The sequence below is a fragment of the Excalfactoria chinensis genome, chromosome 8 (genome assembly GCF_039878825.1).
Source record: "Excalfactoria chinensis isolate bCotChi1 chromosome 8, bCotChi1.hap2, whole genome shotgun sequence".
Classification (NCBI taxonomy): Eukaryota; Metazoa; Chordata; class Aves; order Galliformes; family Phasianidae; genus Excalfactoria; species Excalfactoria chinensis.
This window is the reverse complement of record NC_092832.1, coordinates 556,108-575,786: the sequence shown is the minus strand read 5'-3', so window position 1 is coordinate 575,786 and position 19,679 is coordinate 556,108. Positions and strand designations below refer to the sequence as shown.

Genomic DNA, 19,679 nt, shown 5'->3' with positions numbered 1-19,679 from the left:
AAGAGCTGCCCTACCGGAAGCAAAAGTGCTGGCCGGCGCCCCCCCCACCCGGAAAACTACACTTCCCATGGTGCCGCAGGGCTCGGCCCGTCGGCCGCGCGGTTAGGAGCGTTGCGCCTGCGCACTGGGCGCGTCGTGACCGGTGGCGCTGTGCCCAAGATGGCGGCCGTGTTGCAGCAGGTCCTGGAGCGGGCCGAGATCGCCAAGCTGTCCAAGCCGGTGCAGGGGAAGCTGGAGCGTTTCCTGGCAGACCAGCAGAGCGAGATCGATGGGCTGCGAGCCAGGCATGAGCGCTTCAAGGTGGACAGCGGTGAGTCTAGGGGCAGGGGGGCGGGAGGCGAGCGGTAATGCGGCCGGGGCGCCGTGAGGGGCCGGGGCGAGACGCCTCGCTGGGGCGAGACGCTGCCCGGCAGTGGCTGGGCGGAGTGGCTCATCCTGCTGCCCGGCGGGGCCTCTGTCTTCTCTTAGCTTGGGGCTGGGCCGGGGTAGAGGCCGAGCGGTAGCGGCCGCGAGATGCCCTCCTAAATAAACGCTGGGACAGGAGGATGTAGTGCTCGGTGTCTGCCGGGGCCTGCAGGGTGCCCAGGTCCGCGGATCTCAGCCGGGCCCTATCTGAGTCTCGTGCTGCGAGGAAGCGACGCCTTATCGCGTTTCTGTGAAGCCACGTACCGCTTTAAAACTACCTTCAGGATGGACCTAAGCAACGTCTCTTTGTCAGGCTTGTAACGAGCCCTGGGTCTGCTTTGATCTTTGCTATGGAGGAGCGATCGTTGTTTGTTCACTCAGCCCTCGAATAGTTTTCTTTCTTGATTATGTGTTCGAGATCATAACGTTTCCGGATAAAACGCACCTAATAGAAATTAAAGAAACTAAATCTTTTTATTGATTTGGAGATTACTTGGTTGCAGAAAGCTTGATGGCTGTAGAGAACTGCAGCAGAAGTGCAAACAGAGGGGAGCGCTGGGCAGTGCTGGGAAAGCGGGTTGAGTTGTTGGGGGCTGTGAGCCGCTGCCTCCCCTTCAGCCTCTGCCTTTTTTGTGGTAGAAGTCTTACTGTAGCATATGAATAAATACTGAGAATTAAGTTGAGGTAACTACGTGCTGTAGCAGGTTATTTTCTTTCATGTCCATGCTTCTCTCATGTAACTGGAGGGCACTATTACTTGAAGCTGTAAACTATGCTATGAAGCATAAAATATGCAAAAATCACTCAGTGCTTCCCCAGAAGTCCACAGTGCCTGATAGCAAGACTAACTCTGGTTTTACAAGGTATCTTATAGTTAAGTGCTGTAACACACTGTCTCAGATGATAAATCAAAATGTTTTTTTTGAATGCACTTGGAAGGGCAGTTTAGAGCTGCCTAGTTTTAAGAATTATTAAGCATTATCCAGATAAAAACTCGCAATGCATGTATTTTATTTTGTATATGTAGAAGTATGCAATAAATTTTAAGGTGACATGACTGAGCCAGGACTATCATTGCAGTGCTGTAACACTCTAGGTAAATTAGAAATGTTCAAGTGTAGCAGTTAACTGTAGTTAATTTGTTGATTGGTTTTGCAAGCTTATCTTTTTTCAATATTAATGAAATGTTTAAAACAACGTTAACTGAGTATGTAAATTGAACTTTTTGGCTTCAATAGGACATTTTTATCCAAAATCTCCTATGGTATTATTTTAAAATATTTTATGATTAAATAATGTTTTAAGCTGAAGTCCATTAATATGCATCCTCTATAAGGTGAAGAAAGAAGAAAAGTGGGTTTGAAGTAGAACTGAGGTAATGTTAATTTTACAGAACAACAGTACTTTGAAGTGGAAAAGCGTCTGGCTCAAAGTCAGGAGAGACTTGTAAATGAGACACAAGAAGGTCAGAATCTCCGTGAGGAGCTTAAAAAACTTCGTGAGTATTACCGCATGTTCATAAGACCGAACAAAATTGTTACTGTTTAGTCCAATGTTACGTTGAAATTTCTTAAGTTTTCAATAGGAGTTAAAATCCATGAAATACATTTATTACTTCTGCAAATAGAGACTTTGCTTTTAGTGAAAATTTCTGTTTTAATGGGAAAAAAATTGTAATAGTACTAGTGTGGTTTACATTTTATTCTTCATTCTGGATGCTTCTGGCACTATGATGGTTTTAATTTGTCACGATAGTGTCTCCCCAATCCATGTACTGGATTTTTATTACAGATGCCTCACAACAGTTTGTTTTTATATAACAGATGAACAGCTGAAGTTGCTGAATGAGAAAAATAAAGAGCTCGAAGCTGCTCAGGATCGTAATGCAGCCATTCAGGTACTGGAAGAACTAGACACTATAGACTGAAAGAGTTGAGTTTACCTGTCTGATCCTGTGAAGAACACATACAGTCTAACTTGAAATTTGGTTCAATATCAGTACAAATATGTATTGATGTAAATATATACATGTTTTTGTGGACACGTGAGCAAGACAACTGCATGGTGGGTTTTTTTGTTTGTTTGTTTTTAAGAAGTTTGTTTTCTAGCAAACTGAGTTACAGGTGAACATAAGCCAGAGCAGATCCTTTTTTTTTCGATTTGAATAGATTGTCTTACCTTGTCTAAAACCTACCTGTTCCAAAGTGGCTTTAAAGTGAACCTCAGAAATCAAGGGCATGTTTTATGTTACTCTTTATCAAATGCTGAGCTGCAAATTAGAGATCTGTTTTTCTTCCATCCATTCCCCTACTCTGGTGCCGTTTTCTTTACATAATGCCCATAAGTTGTAATGAATAGCAAGATGAGTGATGCTGGATGTCTGATCCAGCAGAACACTATTTTATTTTTATTCTGTGTGTGTTCGTTTCTTAATTACTCTTATCTTTTGTTTAACCAAATAAAACTGTTTCAGTGAACTCCTTAGTTAACAAGGCTGTCCTGCAAAGCACTATATTATTGCATATGGTTCTGAACAGTTCTTCTTGTTGTTTGTTTTGAATTTCTGCTAGGCCTTTCATTGATTTCATCTGCTTTATGTACAAAAAATTTCATTCTAGTCTTCATTCACATACAACTGTAACCAGAAATCCTGTGGCAGTCTGGAACTCTATATCCTAGTTAAAAGGCAAAGGTGTGGACGCTACCTGTGCTGCTCTTGGAAATTGTGTGATACTTCTTTCTCTGCTTTGCTGTCTGATATTAGACATTTTGCATTTAAGGACAATAGGCCTGTTGAAAATGAGTATCAGAATGATTTATGAGAAAGAAATTAAATTGAAATCTGTTGTTTACTATGCTCTAGAAGAAAAATATGGTAGCTTGCAGTTGTTTGACTTGCTTCCAATGTGACAGAAACAGTGGACTCAGCTATAGTTTCATATTATGTAGTTTAGACAGATTCAGTTGAATCAGTCTAAAGAAGCCTCTTTTCCCAGTTTTTGTTCACCAAAATTGGAGAGGATAGCATTTAACACACTTCTCTGTGATGGTAAATGTAAATTGTGGCTAAACTCTCATGGAAAGCTGATCACATTTCTTTATTACTTTTTTGAAATCTTTTCAGAGCCATTTAACTAGAGAAAAAGAAGAACTGGAAGCTGAAAAGAGAGATTTGGTTCGAGCAAGTGAAAGACGATCTCAGGAAGTTGAACATTTAAATGGTATAAGCACAAATATATTAACAAATTGGTTCACATGATTATGCTAAGTAGAAGACTTACTTGAACAATTGTACAAGTATGGAATATCCAGTTAGTATAGGCAGTTCTAAAAAATGGATTGGAAAACTAGATGATAGGAAGCAAAGCAGATAGTTTCATGGTAATTGGAAGAAACAGATGACCCACAAAAGTCTGATAATTGATGTTTGATTTTGTAGATGTAAAGTAATACAGTGTGCAATATATCATTTTATTATATACAATTATATATGTTATATATTGTTTGTCCTCATTCTTTAAAATTTTTTTGAAGTTGGGCAGTAATGAAATGAAATGATGGTTCTAGAATTAATTCTGCAATTAGCATTTTCACATATTGGTTTCATTTTCTAGAGGATGTTAAACGCTTAAATGAAAAGCTTACAGAAGCAAATACAGAGAAAGTGAAACTTCAGCTGAAGTTGGATGAACTTCAAACATCAGATGTTACTGTGAAGGTGAGTGATTTTTCTGTGCATAATACATGTTAAGACTAAAACTGCCAGTGCATGGTTGTTTACAAGTAATGTCATTGTTGATATAAAAAGTAGGTCAAGTCTATTCCTGCTACTTATGACTAATGATTTTGTTATAAAATTGATGGTTGTGGCTGGAGGTGATGTGTATTTATATAAGACAAAGAGAGACATCAAGTTAAATAAACATGCCCAAGCTTCTGCCATGGCAGTGATAAGTAGTGATTCCACATCCACAAAAACAGGTAGAAAGGAGAGAAGCAATTATTTGTGAATGTTTCTCTGCATTAAGAACTGAGAGGATAAGAGGAGAAAAGAGGAGAAAAGTTTTGATGTCTTAATCTATTGCTTTAACTGGGGTTATATGTAGTTAAATGTTCCAAACTGTGATAAATGTTGAGGAAACTGATTTGTGTCAGGAGGTTCTTAGTAGTCTGAGATCTGTAACTCAGTATTGCCAATACAGCAACCTCCTTTGTGATTACAATAAAGCATTGTTACATCTGCTGTGATTGTAGTACTTTCTTAACTTCTTTACTTTCTGTGGAACCTGTACAATTACGTTGTTCATTTATTTTTAGTACCGTGAGAAAAGGTTGGAACAAGAAAAAGAACTGCTGCAGAGTCAAAACACTTGGCTGAACTCAGAGTTGAAAGCCAAAACAGATGAACTTCTACATACTGCCAGGGAGAAAGGCAGTGAAATCTTGGAACTTAAATGTAACTTGGAGAACAAGAAGGAGGAGGTATTTTTACATTGAGTGCTTTTGCCTTTTTTCTTTTTATTTTTTCCAAATTATACTTCCTGATTAACTGAATTAAGTGAAACAAATACTTTAATAACTATCAGAAGCAAAAAAGTGTAATTTTTGCCAGCAGTAAAGAGGTTTTTTCATTTAGCTTGTGTATTATAAGGAATATATATGATTGTTGAAAATAAGAGTCAGAGATTTTAATGGTAGATGATAAATTTTGACATCACTGATAACAAAAGAATGTAACAACATAATGCTATTAAAATGTACGAGAGTATAATTTTCAATTGTGTAAGGAGCAGAAGAATCTCGTTTAATTGTTTTGGTGGGTGGGATAGCAAGGAATTGTGGATTATTTCTTTGTGTGCATGTGTGTTTTTGTTGTTGTTGTTTTCTTGGAATCAAAATATTCAGCTTTATTGAGTTTCTGTCTGGGTACTTAAGTAGTTTGAACTGTGTCAATTGGTCAGGTTTTCTGTAGTGTTTTTCCCCGCTAAGGCTCATGGAGTTATATGACCAGTTTGAAAATAGTCACGATTTCATTGAGCTAAATGTAGGAGAGCATGTTAGAAATGTAAACTAATATGCTCTTTTCTAGTATCATTGTTTGATTATTAAGTAGAAGACAATTAGATGGTATTTTTCTAAAATAAGTTACTAATTTGTTTAAAATAACGACACATTTATAGATGGTACTCTCATTTACTGTTTGACAGGTTTCCAGGATGGAAGAACAGGTAAACAGCTTAAAGCAGTCAAATGAAAATCTTCAGAAACATGTGGAAGACCTTTTGAATAAACTGAAGGAGGTAGGGCAACTTGAAGTATAACAGCATTACAGTTGCTTCTACAAAATAAAAGAGATGTGAAACTAATGGTGGAATGCTCCCACACCCCGATTGTTCTTTACTAGGCAAAAGAACAACAAGCTGGTATGGAGGAAAGATTCCACAATGAGCTGAATGCCCACATAAAGTTATCAAATTTGTATAAGGTAAGTCAGTGATTCAGCAATACGTGTTATTAGCATTACTTGGGGCTGAGTCTTAGGAATAAGAATATTGCATAGTGGTTGGTTGGTTTTCTCCCCCCACTAAGGGCTGATGTGCGAAGGGCTACCTTACATTACTAAATACTGTAAAATCTCCTGTTTTAGGTAACATTTATAATCTTACATTGTTTGCATCACTTGGCAGTTTAATCAAAACTGGTTAAAACAGTAACTTCATGCTCACTGATTGTGCTTCATATTGTACCAAATGAGTTATGTTTTTTAATGTTGTATTTGCAATTATAGGTTCTTATCTAAAAGTTGACTATGGAGGTGTTTTAGGTTTGCCTAGTAGAAGTTTACTGCAGTGAGCACCATGAATGCTAGTGATCTGGTTCAGGTAGCTGAATGTTACATGCTATTTCAAATAAGCAGCAGCTAAGCAAGAATTTGTGCTTATTGATTTGTCAGCTCAGAGTGAAAAATATTCTGTAGTATGTTGAGTAAGACTGCTGAAAGAGCCAGCTGACTGGTCTTCCGCTTATGTCAGGTACACAGATGAAGTAATTCTGTTTTGTGAGTTTTAGTACATTGATAGTTACACACCTAGCATGAAGTGCAAAAGAATGTTTGACTTTTACATGAGTATTCTGTCTGGTAGATATATATATATCGATATATATATCTATATATTTATTTATATATTTATATATAAAAATAGATAATTTTTTCCCTATTAAAGTATTTTACAGTCTTGAACTTCTGAAATGTTTAACTGAGAACAAGGAAACATAAACTGTTTATATCATATTTCTTTTAAATCTCAAATTCTTAAGGAGATCAAATTTGAATATTCAGAATTTCTTCAAACTGCCTTTTCTCTTCATTCAATAAATAAAAAGCTAGCACCACCTATAAAGCAGCTAAAGGGTATACCAACATAGTTAGCTTTCTCATAGCATATCTTACTTTTGGGTAGGTGGTTTGCATCAATTGGGATTTAATCCATGTGGAAGCAGAATTGTCGAGTTTAGGTGAATCTCCTGTTTTACCCGAAATCTCTATATTTATAATTTTGTTCTGTTTGAGATTTATTATGAAGGTAGTTGCTCCTATTACATAATAAAGGTAACATGAAATGCTTTTATTTAGAGTGCTGCTGATGACTCTGAGGCAAAGAGCAATGAACTGACAGGTGCAGTAGAAGAGCTGCACAAGCTTCTAAAGGAAGCAGGTGAAGGTAAGCTTTGAATGATAAATGTTCTGCAGAAGAGCAGAACTTATCTACTTCTTTAAAACTAAACTGATGCACTGAAATGTAGATACTGAGCATTTATGAAGGGATAATCTTTAGGATTTGGGGATGGAGGAAGCATTACACTTTGTAACAAATATATTGTGTGTCTTCTAATTACTTTAGAGGTGTGTGTGGGGGAGAATCTACAAACATACATAAAATATTACTTTGATTTTGAGGAGAGGACCTAATTTTACAGCTTTTCTTGTTTCTATTCAGTGGTGGTAGGCAGCAATTCTTGTTTCTGTCATTATACTGAGTATTCTTATAAGCATGAGCTTCTGCAAGCTGTATAAAGTGGAGTTTAAAGTTCATATGCCAACTAAAATCATTCTAAGTGAGGGAGAAAAGAAAAAAACAAAATTGTTTGTTGATTTTAGCTAATAAAGCAGCCCAGGAGCATTTGGCTGAGGTGGAAGAGTCAAAAACTGTCATGGAAAAAGAACTGAGAGAGAAGATAAGTAAGCTGGAAAAGGAGCTAGAGAATGCTAACGATCTACTGTCCGCAACAAAACGTAAAGGTAGGAGTAACTCTAGGAACTAAAATACACAATGCCCCGTAACTTTTATTCTTACCAGTCTTTGATGAAATTAGTAATGCTGCATATCTCTAGGGAATGCAGTAATTCATATGTAATGTGTGTGTAGGTTTTTTTTCCCCACTAGAGAAATGCATATTTTTTTCAAATTTCTCTGTTAATCTCATATACCTTTTCATGGAAAAGTAGAGGAAAATTTCCGTAGTACCGAATCCATTGGGCTTTATGGAGAGTATAGCGAGAAATGGTAGACTTAAAACAAGTAAATCTGTCCTTAAATTTCTATTTACTAGTAAATCTTACTCAATATGGTATTCATTGCTCTAGTTTTTTGCTGGTTTTTTTTGTTTGTTTCTGGAAATAAGAGCCTCTTTATTGAATACACATGGGAAATTTGTGAAGGCAAGAGAACAGTTCAAGATGGAACAGAGGCATCAAGTACATTTGTTATCTGTGTAAGGAATATCAACTAGTCCTCGGCAAAAGATGTTCATAATTTCAGATTAAACTGGTTGAAGGGCTTGATGATGCACAATAAAGAATATTAAATAGAACATCAATCACTTGCACATGTATATCTACAGAAAAATCTTGCACCAGTAACTTTAAGAACTTAAAATATGATTATTTATTTAAAATACACTAGTTGTAAAGTACAAGGGTATATGAGGACATTTTAATGATGGCTATTATTGCTCTTTTTTTTTTTTTTTTTTTTTTTTTTTTTTTTTTCTTTTTTTTGGGCTAATTGGTGGTATTTGTGGTATGTCTGCAGGAGCCATATTGTCTGAGGAGGAACTGGCAGCCATGTCTCCCACTGCTGCAGCAGTAGCTAAAGTAGTAAAACCTGGAATGAAGTTAACGGAGGTGAGTGAGAAGAAACTTGCCAAGTTTCAAGGCTATTGAAAAGCCAGCAGAGATATACTAATAATGGAGAAATGTAGATTTTCATTCACCATCGGGGAACTGGCATAACTCCCAACTGAAATGAAATCTTGTGTTTCAGACAAGCTTGATTAGCTATAATACTAGCAAGTTTATGCAATATAGATTTCAGATTCAACTTAATGTATCAAAACATACAGAAGTTTTAGTTACTTTTTTGTATTCCTGGAGATAGTTTTGGCTTCTGCATTTTTGACAGATCACTTTCTTTTGTTAATGCATAATTAAGTTAATGTTAATGCTTAATTTAAGTATTTTTTTCTGCTGTGGGGTTGGCTTATGCTTGAAGGAAAAAATGAATGTAATGATATATAATTGTGTAGGTTTTTTTTTCCTCCTGTCAATGGAAATTTTTTTTTGTTTGTTTTGGTCATTCTGTTCAGCCATGAAGTTATATTCCCTGCTTGCTATTTTCTTTTATGATACTACTTTTTATATTGCTATTATCTTAAGTTTGCTTAAGATTTGTCACTTTAGCATGGAATTTTTTTTATTGCATACGGTTGCACTGTAAAACTCTGCATTTCTAAACTGCTCTGCCATGATGTGAGTTATAAGAACTTATTTTTCTTTTTAAGTCAGTCTGTTTTCTTTGAATTGATTTGTTTATCGCCTTATTAAACTGCACTGCTCTGAGATGCAAATTATGTAATTGATTACCAGTGGTTCTTTGATACCTCTGGACAGATTTGTCTGTAAAAATAAATAAATAAAAATCTTATGTTATAGCTCTACAATGCGTATGTCGAAACTCAGGATCAATTACTTATGGAAAAGTTGGAGAATAAGAGAATCAATAAATATTTGGATGAAATTGTGCGGGAGGTTGAAGCCAAAGCACCAATTCTGAAGCGTCAGCGTGAGGAATTTGAGCGTTCCCAAAGAGCTGTTGCTAGTCTATCTGCAAAGCTTGAACAAGCTATGAAGGTTAGTATAGAAGGAAAAAAAAAAAGCACAAAAAATATGAAGGGAAGAAAAATAAAGGGCTGCTAAAATATGTATAAATTGTGTCTTCTGCTCAACTGTTCCTGTGGGGGAAATCTCTGTTGAACTTTCTGATTTGAGATTTATTGCGCTGTGCATTATGTTTTACAGAAACAACACTTTTAATACTTTGAAGGCTTAGATGTGATTTTCGTGGTGGGGAAAAAAAAGAAATACAGACTTTGGTGTTTCTATTAATACACACTCTAAAAGAGCATTATACGTTGTAGCTTCTGATTCCTAAATGCATGATGTTTAACCTTGAGGAAATAAAGCTTGAGAGTTGCACACTTTAATTGAAAAAGTAGAGCTACTAGTTAGTCTTGAAGTAAGCAAGTAGGTAAGTAAAAATTGAGAACTATTGTGCATATTTAATTCACAATGCATACCTCAGTAATTGACATCCTCTCTCTCTCTATCAATAACAAAGAAAAAAATAAAAAAATTCTTGAATGTATTTCTGAACTGCAGGAAATCCAGAGATTGCAGGAGGATACTGATTCAGCCAATAAGCAGACATCTCTGCTTGAAAGAGAAAACCAGAGACTGGAAATACAAGTGAAAGACCTTTCACAGCAGGTACAACAAATGTTGCTGTAGTTTTAAAATGTGCTGCTTGCGATTTGTTTATTAATATAGTGCTGTTTTTCTGAAGTCTGCTTGAAAGTTGTGTTCAGCTATAGTCATTCTTGGGCTGTCACGAGAACTATTAATAACATTTCCCTGATACAATATGGTATTTACATTTCTGCTTAAAATTAGATTAAGTTTGTGGATAGAGGAGAGGCAGCTTTAGTGTCATATTGTTCAACATCTGTCTAGTAAACTAAAGTATAATTTGTTTATTTTTTTAATTTGGTTTTTGTTTAATTGGAATACCCTGACATAGGTTCAAGGAATTGAACACAAATATCTACTTCTGATTTTGATGTGGTTTTCCTTCTGCAATCTGTCTTTTTAATAATGCAGTTACCTCACAGGGGTATGTTTATTGCAACAGCTCATGTATTGTAGGAAAAAGAAAATACTTGAAATTATTTGGTAATATTCTTTTTTTCTGAGCAGACTTTTAAAGCAGTGTGCAAGTCTTATACTAGAATGTTCTCTTTCAGATTCGTGTGCTGTTAATGGAACTTGAGGAAGCTAGAGGCAATCATGTTATTCGTGATGAAGAAGTCAGCTCTGCTGATATCACTAGCTCTTCTGAAGTAATATCTCAGCATCTAGTGTCCTACAGAAATATTGAAGAACTTCAGCAGCAGAATCAGCGTCTCCTGGTGGCTCTTAGGGAGCTGGGAGAGGCTAGAGAAAAAGAGGAGCAAGAAGCAACATCATCCAAGTAAATAATTTGTTCTTTCTGGTGAAGTGTTTATACTATGTAGCAACTGTTCACTTTTTTTTCTTACTAATTATGTGTGCATAAGATAATATGTGTTCATGAGCAATTACATAACTGTGGTTTAACCTGGGAGAGGGGGCTCAGCACCACAGCTCATTATCTCCGCTCCCAGTGGGATAAGGCAGAGAACTGAAAGGAAAAAAAAAAAAAAAAAAAAAGCAGAACTTTAAGGGCTGAGATTAAAAACTATTTACTGACACAGAAAACGGAAAAAAGGTTCATAGTTATGATAATTATATGTATGCAATATGTATGCACATGCACACAAAACAAGTGATGCACAAGCAATTGCTCAGTGCCTGCCAACCACTGCCTAGCCAGCTCCCAAGCAGTTGCTGCCCACTCTTGCCAACTGCTCACTGTTTCCAGTTCTTGTTCTTTTTTTGCATAATGCCAAAAGTGGTAGAAGTGCCGCTATGCTACACAGAAGGCTCGAATCCCGGGAGTTGGACTCGATGATCTCTAAGGTCCCTTTCAACTCACACGATACTGTGATACTGTGAAATGGGATGGAATATCCCTTTGGCCAGCTTAGGGCAGCTTTCCTGGTTCTGTCCCCTCCCAGCTCCTTGTGTCCCCCAGCCCCTCACTGGTGGGAGAGTGAAAGAAGCTGAAAAACAGAATGTCCTTGGCTCTGTAACATCTGAAACATTGGTATGTTATCAACTTAGTTTTTCTCATGAAGCCAAAACACAGAATCATACCAGACACAGTGAAAGAAAAATCCATGCTGTCTCAGCTGAAACCAGGACAGTAAAATACAAGGGTAATTGTTATTAAGCAAATGCTGTATAGCTTTATATCTCATCATTCCCCTTCAACATTGTTTATTTGACTAATGAAAACAATTTTTCTTCAAACATTCTTCCTAAACTTTTCTTTTCAATCCATAGATATGCAGGTCTGAGAACACACATTGAAATGACAACCTTTTCTGATAGGAGTAGTCTGTGTGAAAGTCTTTTAAACCTATGACATTCAGGAAAAGTGATTGTCAGTCTTCCACTAAATGCAATTCTACACAGAGCTGTTATTCAAAGAAAAAAAAGGTTAAGTTTTCATTTCTGCTGAGGAAAAAAAAAAAAAGTGTATGGGACTATAAAGTCCTCAAGTAATGTAATTCTATATTAAGCATTCTCAGCATTGTTTTCTCTTAATGCTACTCTTTGAAGTTACTCACATGAGCAGAGTTACCTCTGTTCTGCCTTTCATGAAAGGGGAGGCCTACTTTCTTCCAGTCATTTACAACAGTCAAGACCTTACGCCATTCTTCCCATGTTTTCTCAAAAATCTCTGTGATGCTTAAATTTCAAAGGTAATAAGTGTACTCTGGAAGACTTGTCGTGAAATCTGAGAAGTGTGTAACCTTGGTAAGTGTTGCTGCTATATTACTAAAAACAACTGGTCTTGGTTTCAGAATTGCTGAGCTTCGGAGTCAACTTGATGAAGCTCTCAATGAGCTAGAAAAACTGCGTGAATCACGTCACCATCAGTTGCAGCTTGTTGAATCTATCGTTCGTCAGCGTGACATGTTTCGCATATTGTTGGCACAGACCACAGGAGCTGTCATCCCTTTGCAAGGTAAGTTCCATGCTTCTGCATCAGTTGTTATGAGCTTCCACTGATGTTGCACAAATGAAACAAGCAGTTTCTGTTATTCTCATATTCAGCTTTTACCCTTACTCTCTAGAATTCCCATGAATTGGATCTAGGCGCATGATTCTATTTTTGTAGTGTAATAACTTAGATATGGTGACTCAACTGTAGTGGTTACTACGTATATGATGTAGTAGCATATTGTAGGTGTAAAGCATGGATAGTCAGTAGCTTGTTGAGGAAAACACGACTTTCCTAGCAACATGGTATTGTTCTTAGGTTATATGGTCTTCTCCTTTGGAAAGCCTTCATTCAGTTGTAGCCTTTAAAATTTAAATTATTTTTTGTAGCATCTGGTATGTTGCCAGAAGAGATTTCTCTTACAACTACTCCAAAGCGCTCAAGTTTACCTCAAGCCATGTCAACTCCTGCTCCAGTGTCAATGAGTGAGTCAGTGGAGGCTGTAGAGGCTAAGGCTGCACTTAAGCAGGTATATATTTTTTTATTTTTTGGAAAACATTGCACAAAGCTATTATTGGTTGTGTTTTGTTTTGTTTGTTGTTTTTTGTTTTTTTTTACTTTTGTAAGCACATTAATGTCTGTTCTTTGATGCAGTTGCAGGAAGTTTTTGAGAACTATAAAAAAGAAAAAGCAGAGAATGACAAGTTGCTGAATGAACAAAATGAAAAGCTTCAGGAGCAAGTCACAGAACTGAGGTCACAAAATGCAAAGATATCCACACAGTTGGAGTTCGCCTCCAAACGGTAAATTGGCAGTTTCAATTGCCTTACTTTATGTATGTATTCTTAACAGAAGAATCACATGGACTGCTTGACGTAGGTTACTCAGGAAGAGTTGCCAGGTAAACATGAGTATTTTGTTAAAAAAACACAAAATCACGAGGGCGGGATCAAGAATATACTTCATATTTGAGTGCAGCATGTATGAGGCTATCTGAAAACTAGGGCGTATCAACATGAAATAGTCTGTGTACACAGTCTGTGTACTTACACATCTTAAGTTTAATTTAAAAAAAAAAAAAAAGGTAGAAAACATGCTTTGCTTTGTGCTTTGTTGTTCTGTGTGAAGTTATGAGATGCTGCAGGATAATGTTGAAGGCTATCGTCGAGAAATAACATCTCTACATGAAAGAACCCAGAAACTCACAGCAACAACTCAGAAGCAAGAACAGATCATTAACACTATGACTCAAGACCTGAGAGGTGCTAATGAAAAACTGGCAGTAGCAGAAGTGAGTAATACAATGGATTATATTTCACATGTATCAAGTTAGTGCCAGAATTTTTCTTAAAAGTTGTTAAAATTGGATGTGTGATAGTTTTAAATATGTCAACTGCTATATTCATATATTCATAGTCGTATGTATACTTGTGTTGTTGAATTTAATGGTGTTTATTTGCAACTTTACAGAAAATATATCAATTACTGAGTAAAGATGGAATGAGATTTCCAAGGTGTTTCAATATCCATATTTACATAGAAAACAGAATGGGATAAGGGAAACAGTTATGTTATTACTGTTCTTGGCCTATTCATGTAAATCTTGATTTATAGCCTGTAGTTAAATCAAAAGCTTGCTTCAGTAGTATTAATTGATCATACTAGTACTGCCTGAAGTAAAAAATAATGGCCAGATTTGGGATTGATAAGAAAATTCTTATACTTTGCTGTCTTAAAGGTGAGAGCAGAAAATCTAAAAAGAGAGAAAGATATCTTGAAAATGTCAGATGTGCGCTTGACTCAGCAACGTGAGTCTCTACTGGTTGAACAAAGAGGACAGAACTTGCTACTTACTAATTTGCGAACTATTCAGGTATGGGATGTTACTCATGAATTCCTGTCAGTCTTCAGTAAATGTCAGTTGAAATTGACTTCCTGAGTCATAGGTTAGGGTCTGAAAGAGGATTGTTTGTTTGTTTGTTACAGGTTGACACTAAACATAAATTATTTGAGTGACTTATTTAAGATTTTTTTTGTTTTTATTCCAGTCCTGAATTATGGTATTCAAGATTTTGCCTGTGTAGATAATAGGGAATTTTGAAATGATGAGCAGGGTTTTTGCATTAAGACAGAGATGAAATGTGAAACAAAGAAAAAGGGAAAAAAAAAAAAAAGTTATTTATAATAATAAAATTTACCTATGCTTGCCTTAATAGAAATAAGTATACCTTAAAACAATAAGGGATTTTCAGTTTTTAAGGTAACTTATTTCTGTAGCATTAATATGAAGGCTGCACATTTTTGTCATTTTCTACTTTTTAGAAAGCTTTTTGTTGTTTGTTTGTTTTTTTTTAATCCCCAATATTAGACCACCTGAGTAGTGGATTTTCTCCTAATAGTACCTGTTGTATCCATATATAAAGAATATATCAAAACTAAGTCATAAGTCTTAACTGCTGTCTCATGTTTATTTCTTGTTCCATGTAGTAATTAGTGTGGTTAGGAGAAGTGTTGTGACAAAAAACTTTCATGAAGCACTGCAATAATTCAGAAGAAAAATACTGAAATATGTTGTAAGCATACTGCATGTTGTTCTTTTATCAGGGAATACTGGAGAGGTCTGAGACAGAAACAAAACAAAGACTCAATAATCAGGTAGAAAAGCTGGAGCGTGAGATATCTCAGCTAAAGAAGAAACTAGAAAGTGAGGTGGAACAAAGACATGCTCTTACCAAAAATCAGGAGGTAAAGTATAACTATACTGAACTTACTTTAGTGAAAATAAAGCAAGAGTTGTGAATGGCTTCTGCCAGCTTACAGTGGATTTTCAGATGTGAAGTTTAGTAGCACACTGGGACTTCCTGTTGTGTGTTCAGGTTCACATCCTGGATCTTAAGAGGCAGCTGGAGACTGAGACAAACCGTCACATTAACACAAAGGAACTTCTGAAGAATGCCCAGAAAGAAATTACAGTGTTGAAACAACAGCTTAATAATACAGAGGCTCAGCTAGCATCTCAGTCATCACAGAGGGCTCCAGGGAAAGGTAAAGATGTTTTCCTACATTGAATTTCTCTTTATGCTAAACTCTGTTATGTGCAGAATGGTTAGATTCATCACAGTTCAGAATTAAGGAGTCAATACACTAAATAATAAACCTCCTCATTTTTGCAACCATAAATTTGAGCAAAAGATGACCAAGATGAGCTTTTAAAGTAAAATCAGTATCCAGCAGAACTCAAAAATATAAAAAAGTAAAACCAAACTAATTAAAGAATCCCTTTTATTTTTACTTGAGGGCTCATCTATTGTTGTATAGGCGAAATGCGGGAATATTCCCTTCCAATTTCTGGAAGGATCGGTGACGTGTATAAGATAGTAGGCGTACACGAAAGGCATAGTTTATATAAGTGTCTTTGCTTCAATAAATCGCCATTTTACTGCTCATCACGTTGGTGTCACTTCGGTAATTGGCCTAGCTGCTAACTTCTAGGTAATTAGGATCATTAAGTCATCAGCAGCCGTAAAGCCTTCAATCTATAAAGGTGTCTATTTTAAGTAGTAATTTTTTGTGAATCAACAGTGTTTGTTGTAAGCCACTCTTTTGATTAGAAATGGCTGCTTTCTGTAAGGAAGCTTTGTGAGGGTAATTTTATTTTCTTTTAATTTTTTTTCTCTTAGTTATCCTCAAAATAAGTCAGTTTTTAAATGGAACAGTGGTCTAAAAGACTGAAGTAGACTTCCACAGTTAATGAAAGTCTTCTGATATTATAGGTCAGCCTGGTACAAGTGAAGATGTGGATGATCTTGTAAGTCGACTCAGACAAGCTGATGAACAAGTTAATGACCTAAGAGAAAGACTCAAGACTAGTTCTAGTAACGTGGAACAGTACAGGGCCATGGTTCTTAGCCTAGAGGAATCTCTTAATAAGGAAAAACAAGTAAGTAGTTAACATCTAATGTTCTTTATTAAAGCAAAATGGGAAATACAGTGAAAGATGTTATTTTTCGTTTGTGTTGTGTTCTGTAAACTTATGGGAGGAATTAGAAAGCACCTAAGGTTAGTTTAAGAAAGCACTGGAAAATAATGTAGTTAGATCAGACTTCAGACAACTTGATGAAAAATACTTATAATGGTGGAAGCATATAATATTTTTTGTGGCATATTTTTAAAATGTTGAATTGTAAATTTGACTCAGCTTTGTACTTCCTTCAAAAGAGGGAATTCTTCTAAAAATGTTTCCAGTAACACTGTAATCGTTGTTCTAAAAATACTATTTCTCAGTCAAAGCAGTTAAATCCATCCCTTCTTTAGCGAAATAAGGTCTGCAGTGATTCTGAAGACCGCTCTTTATGTGGTTGGTTTTTATGGGAACAACTGCATAACAGCTTTGACCATTTTAGTGGTGAATGAGGCCTGTTCTTGCAAGCTGTTCAGAAAATCAAAATAAGATTGACTAGGGAAACTTATTTTCTATTGAAGTTACAGCTTCATAAGATGGCGTGTTTTTCTAGTATTCAGTTTTCTTCTGATCTGTCTTCTGTTACTGTAAAACTTAATTGTGGCTTGATTTGCTTTATGAATGTCCCAGGTTTAGCGTGAAATAAAGAGGTATGCTGGTTGATGCATGGTTGAATGCAGTCTTCTAAAGCATATCTTAGGTGTACTTTTAGCTTGGAGAAGAGAAAGTTCTGGGGAGACCTCATTGTGTGCTTTCAATACTTAAAGGGATCTGATAAGTTGGAGGGAGGCCAACTTTTTACATGAGCAGATAGTGATAGGACAAGGGGGAATGGCTTTTAAACTAAGAGAAAGGAAATTTAGGTTAGATGTTAGGCAGAAATTCTTTACTCAGAGAATAATGAGTACTGGAAATGTTTGCCCAGAGAAGTTATGGATGCCCCATCCCTGAAGGCATTTAAGCCCAGGTTGGATGCGTTTAAGGCCTGAGCAACCTGATCTAGTGGAATGCAACCCTGCCTGTGGGGGAGGGTTGAAACTAGATGAACTCTGTGGTCCCTCTCAGTCTAAGATATTCCATGATTCTATGTATTGTACTTTTGAAAAAATGCATTTTTTTCAGTGCTATTTGTGAGTTTCAACATTTTCAGTGATTTACTAAATGAGATGTTGAAAATACCTTCTCCGAGTTTAAAATATTACTAAAATTGAAGTACCACGTTTAAAGCAAAAAAGAAAAAAAAAGCTTCAAGTCTATCTGTATGTAATTATGAGCTTTGATGAAAGGTGACAGAAGAAGTTCGTGCAACCGTTGAAGCTCGTCTGAAGGAGTCTTCAGAGTATCAAGCACAGCTGGAAAGAAAGTTGATGGAGTCAGAAAAAGAAAAGCAAGAACTTCAAGAGGAAAAGCGTAAAGCTGTGGAGAATATGGAGCAACAGGTACACATCAAATACCACCTCTCTTAGACTCTCTTGCAGTGTCCTCAAGAATATGTTTTTATTTAATTCCCTCCTTCTGTATGAGCAGTGCATTTTGGTATTGCCCAAAACTAAATCTCTTAGGATATGCAAAAGTCTAAGTAAATCTGAGAGGTTTCCAAATGTCAGTAGTATGTGAACTTTATCACTTCACTGAGTTAGTGACAGTTCAAAAGAACTACCATCCTTTTGAACTCTAAGCACAAGTTACATAAAAGTGTGAATAATAAAAAAAAAAAAAAAAACCTTTGGGAAAGGTTTCAGGTGATCTGTTTTGAAGCATGAGCCAAAGCAGTACCTGTAGGATGCACATACCCTAAAACTAGAGTGACCTTTGTCTCTATTTGTCTCTTGTTTGGGCTCTAGCTGTAATGTACTTGGCACTGCTTAAAGCCAGACTCTGAAAGAACGGTATTATTTTTCTGCTAGGGAAGCATTTTGAATGTTAATAAGACAAAGATGTAGGAGTGTTTCTTTTTATGTTTTAACTGTTATAAAATAATTATGCTTCAGCTTTAATTTATTCATAACTGCCTACATTCAAAGTGGCATTCAATACTTAGTTAAATACTTTGCCACTTAGTCTGTAAGTTTTTGTTTTGTTTTCGGTTTTTGTTTGATTTTTATTTATTTCTCCTTCATTCATCACTGTAGCTATCAGAACTAAAGAAGAGCCTGTCAACTTTGCAGTCAGAAGTTCAGGAAGCCCTTCAGAGAGCTAGCACAGCTCTAAGTAATGAACAGCAAGCCAGACGGGACTGTCAGGAACAAGTATGTTTGTCATAGTTGCCTATTGTAGCCAAAGGTAGTAGAATTAATGTTAGTTTTTCATTGTTTCTCTTGAACTTAGAGCATTTGTTAAGATTATCCTGCCAGTCGTAGTACAGAGAAAGGAAAATAACTGTAAGAGCATTTTCTCTGTATTGTGAACATCTGCTTTCTTAATGCATCATTGTCTCACCTTATCAAATGTGGTTTTATAAACTAAACTGACTTTGAGATAAAGTAATGCTGCAAGCACAGTTTTTGTCATTGAAAAAATGCCATGAGTTCTAAGGTTTGCTTCATTATGTAATAAATATATTAGCAGCATGTGATAAGATTAGCTGTTGTTTAATCCAACCCAAAATTTATCAGACAGTGTTTTCTGTTCATTTTTCCTAATGCTATGACCGTAGGCTGTCCTTAGCTTTTTACCCTCATGTACTAAATATCTTTGCCCATTCATATATATGTACTATGGTTGGGCTGCAGTTGGACTTGATGATCTTCAAGGTCTTTTCCAACCTGGGTAATTCTATGATTTTATATCCACCAACTAGTGGATGTTTTTGTAAAAATTTCCATGTCTTATCTGTGCAGAATCTACATCAAGAGCATTGATTGTAGATTATCTAAAAATAAAAACAAATCAAATACAAAAGTGTTTCTTCCACCAACCCTCTCAAAAGAAATGATTACATATTCTAACTTTTCTTAAAAAGGATAATTTATTTAAGGGAAAGTTTTAAAAATATCAATTTCTTCTATGCTTAGGAATGACAAAAGGTTTTGGCCAGTGGTTTTCTTTTTGGTCAGTGGTCACTAATTTTGTCTAGCATTTGGGAATCTCCAGGTATGTATCATGCATAA

At 36.1% G+C, this 19,679-nt stretch overlaps 1 protein-coding gene across 4 annotated transcripts in view; it reads left to right on the top strand.

The window, feature by feature from the left end:
* Positions 1-132: 132 nt before the first annotated feature.
* The window catches only part of TPR (translocated promoter region, nuclear basket protein), a 42,094-nt gene continuing 22,547 nt past the window's right edge, over positions 133-19,679 (top strand). For all 4 annotated transcript variants that reach the window (XM_072343905.1, XM_072343903.1, XM_072343906.1 and 1 more), the window contains exons 1-24: positions 133-310; positions 1,799-1,903; positions 2,229-2,302; positions 3,530-3,626; positions 4,020-4,123; positions 4,723-4,887; positions 5,613-5,705; positions 5,810-5,890; positions 7,040-7,127; positions 7,565-7,705; positions 8,499-8,590; positions 9,398-9,595; positions 10,124-10,231; positions 10,765-10,991; positions 12,469-12,632; positions 12,998-13,137; positions 13,263-13,411; positions 13,737-13,899; positions 14,347-14,481; positions 15,213-15,353; positions 15,485-15,653; positions 16,382-16,548; positions 17,856-18,008; positions 18,702-18,818. In XM_072343905.1, the coding sequence (XP_072200006.1) occupies positions 160-310; positions 1,799-1,903; positions 2,229-2,302; positions 3,530-3,626; positions 4,020-4,123; positions 4,723-4,887; positions 5,613-5,705; positions 5,810-5,890; positions 7,040-7,127; positions 7,565-7,705; positions 8,499-8,590; positions 9,398-9,595; positions 10,124-10,231; positions 10,765-10,991; positions 12,469-12,632; positions 12,998-13,137; positions 13,263-13,411; positions 13,737-13,899; positions 14,347-14,481; positions 15,213-15,353; positions 15,485-15,653; positions 16,382-16,548; positions 17,856-18,008; positions 18,702-18,818 (3,222 nt within the window). In that variant the 5' untranslated portion in view covers positions 133-159. The remainder of the gene's footprint in view (positions 311-1,798; positions 1,904-2,228; positions 2,303-3,529; positions 3,627-4,019; positions 4,124-4,722; positions 4,888-5,612; positions 5,706-5,809; positions 5,891-7,039; positions 7,128-7,564; positions 7,706-8,498; positions 8,591-9,397; positions 9,596-10,123; positions 10,232-10,764; positions 10,992-12,468; positions 12,633-12,997; positions 13,138-13,262; positions 13,412-13,736; positions 13,900-14,346; positions 14,482-15,212; positions 15,354-15,484; positions 15,654-16,381; positions 16,549-17,855; positions 18,009-18,701; positions 18,819-19,679) is intronic.